The sequence below is a fragment of the Notamacropus eugenii genome, chromosome 1, assembly GCF_028372415.1.
Source record: "Notamacropus eugenii isolate mMacEug1 chromosome 1, mMacEug1.pri_v2, whole genome shotgun sequence".
Classification (NCBI taxonomy): Eukaryota; Metazoa; Chordata; class Mammalia; order Diprotodontia; family Macropodidae; genus Notamacropus; species Notamacropus eugenii.
The window spans coordinates 548860974-548873402 of record NC_092872.1 but is presented as its reverse complement, the minus strand read 5'-3'; the positions used below and the strand labels follow the sequence as shown (position 1 = coordinate 548873402).

General features: G+C 35.1%; 1 protein-coding gene across 5 annotated transcripts in view; it reads left to right on the top strand.

Moving 5' to 3' along the window:
• The window catches only part of GRHL1 (grainyhead like transcription factor 1), a 74793-nt gene extending 62592 nt beyond the window's left edge, over positions 1–12201 (top strand). For all 5 annotated transcript variants that reach the window (XM_072634241.1, XM_072634239.1, XM_072634242.1 and 2 more), the window contains exons 14-16: positions 266–351; positions 5941–6005; positions 10344–12201. In XM_072634241.1, the coding sequence (XP_072490342.1) occupies positions 266–351; positions 5941–6005; positions 10344–10458 (266 nt within the window). In that variant the 3' untranslated portion in view covers positions 10459–12201. The remainder of the gene's footprint in view (positions 1–265; positions 352–5940; positions 6006–10343) is intronic.
• Positions 12202–12429: the final 228 nt, after the last annotated feature.

Genomic DNA, 12429 nt, shown 5'->3' with positions numbered 1-12429 from the left:
AGTGATTGATTTACCACAATGAAGACCTAGGAACAAGGTTATTGCATATCTGTTCTATGGTTGGGGATTTTTTTCCTCAAGTGTTTAGAAAGTTAATATAAGAAGAAGTTGAAAATTGAGTAAATTAAGGCATATTTTGAGTGGGTTAATGTGTTGGCTATAGTAGTGAATATGTTTTGGCCCATAAACGTTTTTACTTTCATCCCTATGCATTTTGGGGGGGACATCAGTGACGTTCATCTTTTCTCTCCGTGTTGACTTTTAGTACTTCTCTATGTTCGGAAGGAGTCGGAGGAAGTTTTCGATGCACTGATGCTGAAGACTCCATCTCTGAAGGGCCTAATGGAAGCTGTAAGTAATACGTACATAATACTTTCTTTTTAAAATTTTCTCTTTTATGGTGGGCTTAATGATAATCAAGAAACACAAACATTTAAATATAGAAATGACAGGAAAGAGGGTTGTATAAGAAATTTTGAACTTCTGTTACATGGTGTGTGGTGTGTGTGTGTGTATGGTATGTGTGTGTGTGGTGTGTGTGTGTGTGTGTGTGTGGTGTGTGTGTATGGTATGTGTGTGTGTGGTGTGTGTGTGTGTGTGTGTGGTGTGTGTGTGTGGTGTGTGTGTGTGTGGTGTGTGTGTGTATGGTATGTGTGTGTGTGGTGTGTGTGTGTGTGTGTGTGTGGTGTGTGTGGTGTGTGTGTGTGGTGTGTGTGTGTGTGTGTGGTGTGTGTGTGTGGTGTGTGTGTGAGCGTGTGTGTGTGTGTGTGTGTGTGTGTGTGTGGTGTGTGTGTATGGTATGTGTGTGTGTGGTGTGTGTGTGTGTGTGTGGTGTGTGTGTATGGTATGTGTGTGTGTGGTGTGTGTGTGTGGTGTGTGTGTGTATGGTATGTGTGTGTGTGGTGTGTGTGTGTGTGTGTGTGTGTGTGTGTGGTGTGTGTGGTGTGTGTGTGTGGTGTGTGTGTGTGTGTGTGTGTGTGTGTGTGGTGTGTGTGTGTGTGTGTGTGTGTGTGTGTGTGTATCCACAGGTGACTTTGGGCTTATAGACCCTAAGTCACAGCATTCATAAATGTATAAATACTTTAAGAAGACAGTAACACAATTGATCTTTTTGTTTGTCTTTTTGTACATTTTAAAAAATTTTTCTTCTTTACATTAAAAAAATGCTTTATTGAGACACTCTTCTTACCTATTGCTTCCCACTAACCTACCATCTACCTCCCTCCTTTGTAACAAGTATGTATGGATTATCAGATATGGAGTATTTCCAAAAACAAATTTCCTTTTACATTTTTTTCACTTAGTCATGCCTATGTTATTTTACAAAAGATTCTGAGAAACTATCTGAATTTCTTAATTATGTTTTATTGCAATAATTCTTTAAGTAGCTATCTATATAAGTTGGCCTTCTGAGTTCATACTCAATAGCATTTTTTAAAAAAAACTGGGATTGAACTTGTATTTTTATTTGGATTATTAATCCTATACTGTATTGGTTTGTGTTATAGGATGTGTTATAAAATTCCTTGAATGTATGTACTTGGTTGAGTTAAAAATATAATATAAAACCAACAAGTTATTTTAACTAAGAATTTGAATACATGAAAATTTTGACTCTAGAATCTGTCACTTAAATTTCTAGTCAAGGAATCACTGAATTTATGCCAAAATTATATATACTTACATTTGAAAAAAAAAAAGTTTAGAAGTGTTAAGCTGATCCCTAAATCTGGCCTTAGACACTTACTAGGTGTGTGACCCTGGGCAAATCACTTAACCCTATTTTTCTTAGTTTTCCTCATCTGTAAAATGAGCTGGAGAAGGAAAAGGCAAAGCATCAGTATCTTTGCAAAGAAAACCCCAAATGAGGTCATAAAGAGAAAGACATGACTGAAATGACTTAATAATAAAAAGCTAGTCCCATAAAGTCAATAGCAGTGTCTCATAAAATTTTCTGCTACTACTAGAGATTTTTCTTATATGACCTCACTCAAGAAAATCAAGAACTCAGATAATCTTACTTTATCTTCCTAGGATAGTTTTCTATTTGTGTCATATGTATAGCATAAGGAAAAGCTAACCTGGTAATTGCTCACTTCATTCTTATACTGTGGTGAGCTTCAGGGGATCAGTGCTTTTTACTAGCTTTCTATCACACCCAGATTTAAAGGAAATAGTCAGAAACATCACCGCCACTACTACCACCACCACTACTCTGAATTGTTAGCAATGGGGCTCTTCTATAACCTGGAGGTTAGAGGAGAGGGTTGGAGTAGATGGCCTCTGTGACCCCTCCCAGCTCTAGACTGACAATCTTACTTAACCAGTAGAGAGGGTTAACATAGGACAGAGTCTGGAAAGCCCTATATCAGCAGGAAGGGGAGATAGGGCAAAAAAGGTTGAGAACCACTCTCTTTGAAACCCAACCCTCTCCCAGTCACAATTAAGTCATTTAAGTTTCTTAAACCTCCCAGAAGTGGGCATTTTATACATTTATTATTATTCATTATTAGATAACAGGAAAAATTTAGGATCATAAATCTAGAATTGGATGGGATGCTAGAGTTCACTCTAACCCTCTCACTTTATAGATAAGGTCCAGAGAGGGTACGTAGCTTGTCCAAGGGTGAAGGGGGGTGGGGGTGGAAGAGATTTGAACCCAGGACTTCTAGCTCTAGAGCTAGAGTTCTTTGCCCTTTACCATTTCAGTAATGAGATTATACTTGGTTTTGGAAAATCTATGTTTGTGTTACATTAAAAGAACAAATAAGGAGCTGTATATGTGTGCATGTGTGTGTCCGTCCATCCATGTTCATGAGAAGTAGTCACAGATAAAATACTTGAACTAAGGTATCTGAGGATCCCAATAGAGTTGTCTTTGACTTTAGAGTAACATTTGGCTCCTCTCTTTTAAACACAAAGCAAGCCTTCAACCCTAAAAGGACAACATTAATAGTTTGCCCTGTTGTAACATTTGTAATGCACTTGGCACAGTGCCTGGGACATAATAAGCACAACAGAAATACTAGCTATTCATGGGTCTCCCTGATCCCTGTTTGTTACATCTTCCACACAGCTATCAAGTGATATTCCTAAAGCACAGGACTGATGTGACACTCCCTTGCTCAAAAAGCTCTGATGCTTCTCAGATCAACTACACATTCCCCTAGCCTCTCTTTGTCATTTAAAGCCCTTGCAATCTTGCCCCAACCTAACTTTCCAAGCTTTCTGAATATTAATTCTTTTCTTGCCCTCTCTAATCCAGCTAAATTGGTCTCTTTGCTGTTCCCTATAAACAATTTTCCACCTCCAATCTCTATACCTTTTTCATAGGCTGTTTTTAATACCTGTAATACGCTCCTTTTTTCTACTTCTGCCTCAGAATCCCTAGCTTCCTTGAAATTTCTGATCAGTTGACCTCTGCTATAAGAGGTCTTTCTTGGTAGTCAATAAATATTTATTAAGCACCTACTATGTGCCTGGCACTGTGCTAAAGCACTGGGGATACAAAAAAAGGCAAAAGACAGTCCCTGCCCTCTAGGACCATGATTCTCCTCCTTCCATTTTTTAAGCTAAGAATCTTGACTCATATTTCACTGAAAAAAATTGAGATCATTCCATTAGAAATCCTTTTTCTCCTTTCCTTCTCACCTTGTATTACCCGAGCACCTTTTTCTACTATCTCCTCCTTCACCTTTGTCTCACTGGAAGAGAAGGTCTTTCTCTTCGCCAGGCTAATCCTGCTACATTTCCAAGTGAATCCCATTCCATCATGTATTCTCCAAGACTGCCTTTTCTATCATCCCTACTCTTTCATCAATCTCTCTTTGTCTATTGATTGCTTCCCTGCTACCTGCAAATATACCTGTGTCTTCTCCATCCAGAAACTCTCACTTTATTCATCCTTGTTATCTGTTCTCCCATAACTCTCCTTCCTTTTGTGGCTAACCTCCTTGAGAAGACCATCTATGTCCTTTCCTTTTACTCTTTTCTTAATTCTCTGTAGTATGACTCCTTGCCTCATCATTCAACTGAAATTGTGCCCTCCAAAGTGGCCATTGATCCCTTAAACACAAAGCATAATGAGCTTGTATCAGTCCTCATCCTTCTCAACCTCATTGTACTTTCTGATACTACCAGTTACCCTCTTTTCTTTAGGTTTTTGTGACACATTTCTCCTGATTCTCCTCCTAGATGCCTGACTGTGCTTCAATCTCTTTTGTTGCATCTTCCTCTACGTCACTCCCACTAACTCTGGGTGGCCCCCATGGCTCTGTCCTGGACCCTTTTTTATTCTACCTCTATGCTATTTCACTTGGTGATCTTGTCAGTTTTCATGGATTCACTTCTTCTCTCTATGCAGGTAATTCTCAGAACTGTTTATCCAGCCCTGATCTCTCTGCTGAGGACTTCCCACTCTCTCATCTAACCTCTCAAACAGAATGTTCTATAGACATCTTAAATTCAGCATGTTCAAAATTGAATTCATTTTCTTTCCACAGAACCCATGTTTCTTCCTAATTTTCCTATTACATTCAAGGGCACCACCATCCTTCCAGTCACCAAGATGTACCATCCTCAATATCATCCTCACTCTCAGTCCCCTATATAGTATGTGCCACTAAGTTCTGTTGATTCTACCTTCATAACATCTCATATATGCTACTGCCACCATGTTGATGCAGATCACTTCCCATCTAGACTATTTCAATAGACTTCAATAGACTAGTTGGTCTCCCTGCCACAAATCTGTCAAGCTGATCTTCCTAAAGCACAAGTCTGACCATGATGACCTCCAGCCTCCCCCTGCCCCAACTATTCATTACATTCCAGTAGTTCCTTGTAACCTCAAGAATCAAATATGGAATCTTGTATGGTGTCCAGAGCCCTTCATAACCTGGTCTCCCTCTTACCTTTCCAGTTTTTTTATAGCTTTCTAACCCCATGTACTCCATTCTCTGTGATCCAGTGACATTATCCTCCTAGCTGTTCCTTACACAAGATACCATATCTCCCAACTCCAGACATTTTTACTTGCTGGAATCCTCTCCCTACTCATCTCTAGCTCTTGCCCACCCTGATTTCCTTCAAGTTCCACCTAAAATCCCATTTCCCAATCCCCTTTAATTCTAGTGTCTTCTGTTGATTATCTCCAATTTATCCAGAATCTGTTTTTCCTGTATATAATTGTTTGTATCTTGTCTCTGCCATTACACTGTGAGACCATTCAGAGCAGGGACTGTCGTTGGCCTGGCTTTGTATCCCCACCACTTAACATAGTGCCTGGCAAATAGTAGGCACTTAATCAGTCCTGGATAACTGATGGACTGATTTTGATACTTTGATGTGATTTTGCTGGTTTGGTCACAGTCCTTCTGTTCCTTTTCAAACTCTTTGATTCTTAGTAATGTATTTTGATTTTTACAAAGGATTTACCCAATGCCCTGAGAGCATTCCTTTCATTGTAGGACTCAGGTTGTTCAACCGTTGTCTTTCATTTTTGATAGATGGCCACCTCACCCTTTTTCTAGCTATACATTTCCTTGATTTTGTCTTTTTTATTTCTTTTGTCACATACAAATTATTTCTGGTGATATACTGCAGTGTGTATGCCTACATGAATATGGATACATTTACGTATGTGTATACATACATAAGTATATATGTTAAGTGAGTATTCCTCTGGAATGAGTGTAGAGCATAAAGTGTTAGTTCAAATCCTGTCCCCTAGGTATTTACTAGTATCATGTCAGTGGGTAAATCACTTAGCCTCTCTAATTTTCTGTTTTGCCATTTGTAAAAGGGAGAAAATCATATCCATAGCACAGGATTGTTAGGAAGATCAAATGACAATGTATATACAGTATTTTACAAACTAATGATATAAAATGATATAAAACAACAGTGCTCTGTAATTGACAGTGTTTTCTTCTGTCTTAGATATCAGATAAATATGATGTCCCTTATGATAAAATTGGAAAAATCTTCAAGAAATGTAAAAAAGGGTGAGTATTAACCCATCTCTTTAATAATATTAATTTTACATACACTTGCTCTAGACACATGTAAGGAAACATTAATACTCTTGATTATATTTTTATAAGTAATTAAATATAAAACATTTCCATGTGGTTACTAAGGCAACTTTGCTAATAGGTTTTTTAAAAATATTAACTATATCATGACATGTAGAAAACAATTAAATATAGTATTCATTTTTATTCAAGTGAAATAATGCATGTAAAGTGGTTTCCAGACCTTGAATGGTAAGCCTGTTATATAAAATGTCAACTGTAATGATAATTAATGGCAGTGTTAAAAATCATAAAAAGCAGAAACATACAAGGGCAGGCCCTTCTTTAATATGATCAGAGAGTAGACAAGTCAAGAACTAACAGTTTTTGCAATACAAACATACTGGAAGCTTTCCTGATAAGTACAGGAGTAAAGCAATACTCTTCCTAATTTTTGTTATAGTTCTAGAAATGCTAAAGATAACATGGGAGAGAAATTAAGGGCACAAACTTCAACACAAAAAAAACTAGACTTGTTTGCAGGTGACATGATGGTTGATTTAGAAAATCACAAATAATATGGAAATGAATAACAATTGTTAATAGCTTCAGCAAGGTAGCAGGATTCAAAATACTTAAAGAAATGATCAGATTTCTATACAATACTAACCAAAAACCACAATAAAAACCCAGAAATTTCATTCACAATAACTACAAAATACATGCAATAATCAATTGGTAGCCTCCTAAGAATACAAAGCTTATATAAACACAACTACAAATGCCTTTTTATAAGAATTAAAGAAGACTTAAATAAAGAGAGAGATTCAGTGTTCATAGTTGGACCATACTGATATAATAAAAATGATATTCTTACCTAAATTAATTTATAGACCTAGTGCTAGACCAATCAAACTATCAAGAAGTTGCATTCTAGAAGTAGACCAAAAAAAAATCATTTGGAAGAGCAAAAGGGAAATAATGAAAACTAGTAAGAAATGAGTATTAATTAAAACTATTTGATTCTGGTTAAAAAATAGAAAAGCAGAGCAGTAGAACAGCCTAGATTAACATAACTTCGAAACAATAAAAAACAATAGCCCAGTGTATGACAAATCCAATAACAAAAACTACTCGGCGTGGGATTCCCTAATCAACAATAACGGCTGGGATAACTGGAAAGCAGTTTGGTAGAAAATAAGTATAGATAAGCACCTTATATTGCATATCACAAACTTCAAATGGATATGTGACCTAAATATAAAAAGTCACATTATTTTTAAAGAATTAGAGGAAAATATAAGGAGGCGCACTCAGATTTATAGTGAGGGGGAGAATTTTTAATCACATGTGATGATTATAAAACATAAAATACACAATGTTCATTACATAAAATCAAAAAAGTTTTACAAGTCAATATCTCTAAACTAAGGGGAGATACTGGTTAACGTGGAAAAAAACTTAGATCAAACATCTCTATTATAAGTCTGGATATAGGGGATTGAAATATACTAAAGAAAGAACCATTCCCTAATAAATGAGTGGGCCCAAGAATATAAAGAGTTTTTCAAAAGAAGAAATTCAAATCATAAACAACTATTTGAAAAAATGTTTCAAATCACGATTAATAAAAGGAATGCAAATTAAAACAACTCTGGGATTCAACTCACATTCATCAGGTTAACAAAGATGATCATGTAGGAGGAACTGTGGGAACACTACTGTTGATAGAGATATGAATTGGTCCAACCATTCTGGAAAACAATTTGGATTTATTCTAGAAAAAGTCACTAAAGTGTTCATGTCATGTTCTTTGGTCCAGTAATTCGACTATTTGGATTTATTTGACCACCAAAGGGAAGATAAAAGATTCCCTATATGCCAAAATATTCATAGCAGCATTCTTTGAGGTAGCAAAAAAATAAAGGGGAAAGACATGCTTATCAACTGAGGAATGGTTGAACAAAACTGGTACGTGAAATGTAACAGAATTCTGTTGTGCTATAAGAAAAGAATAAATATGAGAAATTCTTAGGGACAAATGAATAGAATTGTTTGAACTGATACAGAGCTAAGTAAGTAGAATTAGCAGAACAGACTACATAATGATGAAGATAATGGAAATTAAGACAATGCTACTAAGCTGCTGCATCCAGATCAGTTGCAGTGATCCATGAAAAATACTCCCTTCTCCTTGATAAGTGACTGCCTACTATCAGAATAAACTGTTTTACACTGTCAGACATGTTCATTCTGTCAGTTGATTTTGCATAACTTTTTCTTTGTTAAAAGGTGATGACAGTTACATAAAAAGGCATCGATGATTTTTTAAAGTAATGGATAAGACAAAAATAAAATAAATTTTAATTTCTTATTATTAACCCTTTCCACACTTAATATTTAAGGCAAATTGAATTCCATTGTTCAATGATAATGTTTTGAGGTTCAGGAATCTAGATATTATTTTTAGTTTATATAAACATGAATTGCCTAGAATTTATTTCCCTTTAGTTCTACAGCATGTCAGGATTTTATGCAGCTATGTTTTTGGCATGTGTATACTAAGTCACCTCTAAAATATACAGTGCACTTCAGTTATAAGAAGAAACAATAATAATATCTTTCTAAGTGGTTCTAATGAAAAGGTTCAAATTTTAGAAAGAACATTAGATTTTAAACTAGTAAGAAATGAGTATTAATGAAAACTATTTGATTAGTTTGAAAAGAACATTAGATTTTAAATTCAGAGACAGAGTAAGATCCTAGTTCTTCAGCCTTAAGTAAATCATATTCTTTCTAGGCTTCTTGGAAGTGAAGAGGTTAGACTAGAAGATCTTTAAGGTTCCTTCTAGCTCTAAAAACTCTGATAAGTGTAACTTGATACACTTTTAGAGATGGATTGTGAAGAATGCCTAGCTGCTATAGATCTGGAGACCAAAAAGCTGTTCTTATTAATACATTTTCTGCTGCCAGATTAATAGGAACTTTTTTAGTAATAAAATTTTGATGCTTTTTTTTATCATCTAAACTTCCCATTGTGCCCCTTTTTTCTTCCCCTTCCAAAGAACCATCCCTTACAACAAAGAGTTAGAGAAAAAAAAATCAGTTCAACAAAACTAAACACCCCATAGAAAAATCTGCCATCATATATAGTATTCCACATTCACAGGCCTTGAATTCCCCAGAGAAGGTGGGCAGGTGCCTTTTCATCTCTCTTTTTGATGCCAGGCTTTGTCATTATAATTTCATATCATTCAGTTTCACTTTTTGTTGTTTTTGTTGTTTTTATTCTTTTTATTTACATTGTGGTAGTCATGTATATTGTTTTCCTGATTCTGTTTACTTCACTTTATATGAGTTCATATGTCTTCCCATGCTTCTATATTCATCATTTCTTATAGCATAGTAATAATATTCCATTACATTCATGTACTTCAACTTTATATAGTCATTCCCCAGTCAATGGGTATCTACTTTGTTCCTAGTTCATTGCTACTACTAAAAGTGCGGCTATAAATATTTTGGTATATATGGAGCTTTTCTTTTTACCTCTGAGTATATGTCTAGCTATGTAGCATACGGTACCTGTGGATCAAAGGGTATAGACCAGGGTAGGAAACCTGTGACCTTGAGGCCACATCTGGCTCTCTAGGTCCTCAGTTGTAGACCTTTGACTGAATCCCTAAAGGAATTTGTTCTTTGAGATTTGGATTCAGTCAAAGGGCTGCCCTTGAGGACCTAGAGGGCCATATGTGGCCTTGAGGTTACAGGTTCCCACCCAGGTATAAAACATTTTATTCATTTTCTTCACACGATTCCAAATTACTTTCCAAATAGTTGGACTAATTCACAACTCCATCAAGAGTGCATTTGTGTTACTGTCTTTCCACAACCCCTCCAACATTTATTATTCTTATCTTTTTTCCATCTTTGCCAATTTGCTGGTTGTGATGTGAAATCTTAAAGATGTTTAGATTTGCATATTTCTTAATGATATAGAGAATCCTTTCATATGATGGTTAATAATTTACAATTCTTTTGAAATATTTTGTTCAAATAATTTAACACTTATTCACTTGGGAATGCCTTTTAAGTCATATATTTCTGTTGGTTGTCATATATCTTTAATATCAGGTTCTTATCAGAGGTTTTTGATACAAATATTTTTTTCTGCAGGCAATTACCTTCCTATCCTATTTGCATTCATTTTGTTCATGTAAAAGCTTTTCAGTTTCATGTAATCTAAATTATAACACCTTATTCTATTGGTTCTTAGAATTTAGAGTCTACTGCATCAATAAATAACCTTGACCTTTCCTCCACACTTAGAATCCTGGTGAACATGGATGATAACATAGTGAAGCACTATTCTAATGAAGACACCTTCCAGTTGCAGATTGAAGAAGCAGGGGGATCATACAAACTTACTCTTACTGAAATCTAAAGGCAACCAAACCCAGAACTCTACATGGGTTAAATGAAGGTGTGAAATGGACCTTTTTGTCAAACTGCAGGTACAACAATGAATCACTGCCCAAAGAGGGACACTGGTGGAAGTGATTCATTTGAGTTCTTGAAAGGGACAGAAAAGCATTTGGATCGAAAATGATAACATTGATATATTTTACATGGGTCTTCTTCAGATGACATAGAATCAGTATGTGAAATTTGTAATAGTTTACATTTATAAAGCATGTGATAGCTTACAAAGTACTTTATACACATTGTTCCATCTGGACCTACTGATAATTCTGTGAGGCAGAAAACAGCAAGTACTATTATCCCGATTTTATAGACAAGAAAACTAAAATTCAGAGAGAGTTAAGTCATTTACCTCAAATCAAATAGTGATTTGGTAAAGGTGGTAAAGTAGGTGGTAAAACCAACATCTAAACCTGTACTTTAAGTCTATTGCCCTTCCCGTTGTACCATACCACATCTAAATTTAGAACTAAAAAATCTTTATCCCATGGTTTAGTGAACCAGTAGACTGCCATTTACCAGCTTCTTATCTGTTCTACTTATTTACTTAAGGAAATGTAAACAAAGAGCAATAGATTTGAGTTTAAGCTTTTCTCAACCTCAACTGTCTTGAATGTCCAGTGAAATTGTCTCATGCTTGTGAGAGTTAGACTGGAAGGTCATTATTCTGTAACCTCTTATCCTCAGTAAGTGTTTACTAAATAGGTATGATGCTGAAATCCTTCTTTGTAACTTTCTTAGACATATAATAATGGCCTTATGAAGAACTGAAATGGGTTATAGTATAAAATCATTTTGGATAAAGCTGTATTGTATATAAGTGCAATATATTTTTGAAGGTTCTGTAAATGTGTGTATATATATGTCACATAAATATATAATATATAAATATGGTATCCATGTACATATAATGATGAAATACAATGAAAGCTATCTTAAATAAATTCCATAAGCCAAGGTAAAATTATTTTTGATGGCATACACCAAGATGATCAAATACAGCATTGAAATGTTTTCCCAAAGACATGTATTTATTCCATAGCATAGTAATACCTTTTAGTATTCAGCATGAGGTGGCTATGTCCAGGTTTCTGCACTACATTAATAAGTGAAATTTAAAAACAAACTCTTATATTCAAATATGTTGTGTATGTACCAGACAAACATGCCTCTATTAAGTAAACAAAAAAATGAATGAATAGGCTACAGTTAATATGCACTAAATGATAAAACTTAACTCAAACTGGAGTTCCTTTAAATCTACTGCCTTGAAGATGAGAGAAGTTTTACTTTAAGCTGTTTAGAAGCCTCAGGCTTTGATTCTTTTCTATTGCAATTTTGGGAGACATTCATGAATTTATGACTAAGTTACTATAGCAGGGGAAGTTTTGTATACATATAAATATATCCAAATACTGAAAAGTGTAAATTTATAATACAAATACAATCACGGGTATTTCTTAGGTTCAGGGATACAAGTAGAATTGATAGCAATATTTTTGTGGTTCAAATATTTTAATGAAGTATGTGAACTAAATTGATGATTTGTTTTCTAACATAAGATACTATGGGATACGGGTCATATAACAATGTTTTATATTTTGTTTTATGAAACTGATTTTTTGCCTTGTGTGCTGTTTGTAATTGTATCATTGAAGATGTATTTTAAGCCAAAGGGATTAAATTTTATATGTCTATTTCTTAATATGACTTTCTCTTATATGGTCTCCTAATTTGACTTTGTCTTGGTATGTGCCAGAAAAGGCTTCCTAATTCCTACTTTCTTGCCATAGTTAGATGGGTGCAGTGGATAGAGTGCTGAGCCTGGAGTCAGGAAAAGCTGAATTCAAATCTAGCCTCAGCTTCCTCAACTGTATAATGGGGATCTTAATGGCAACCTTAGTAGGATTATTGTGAGAATCAAATGAGATTA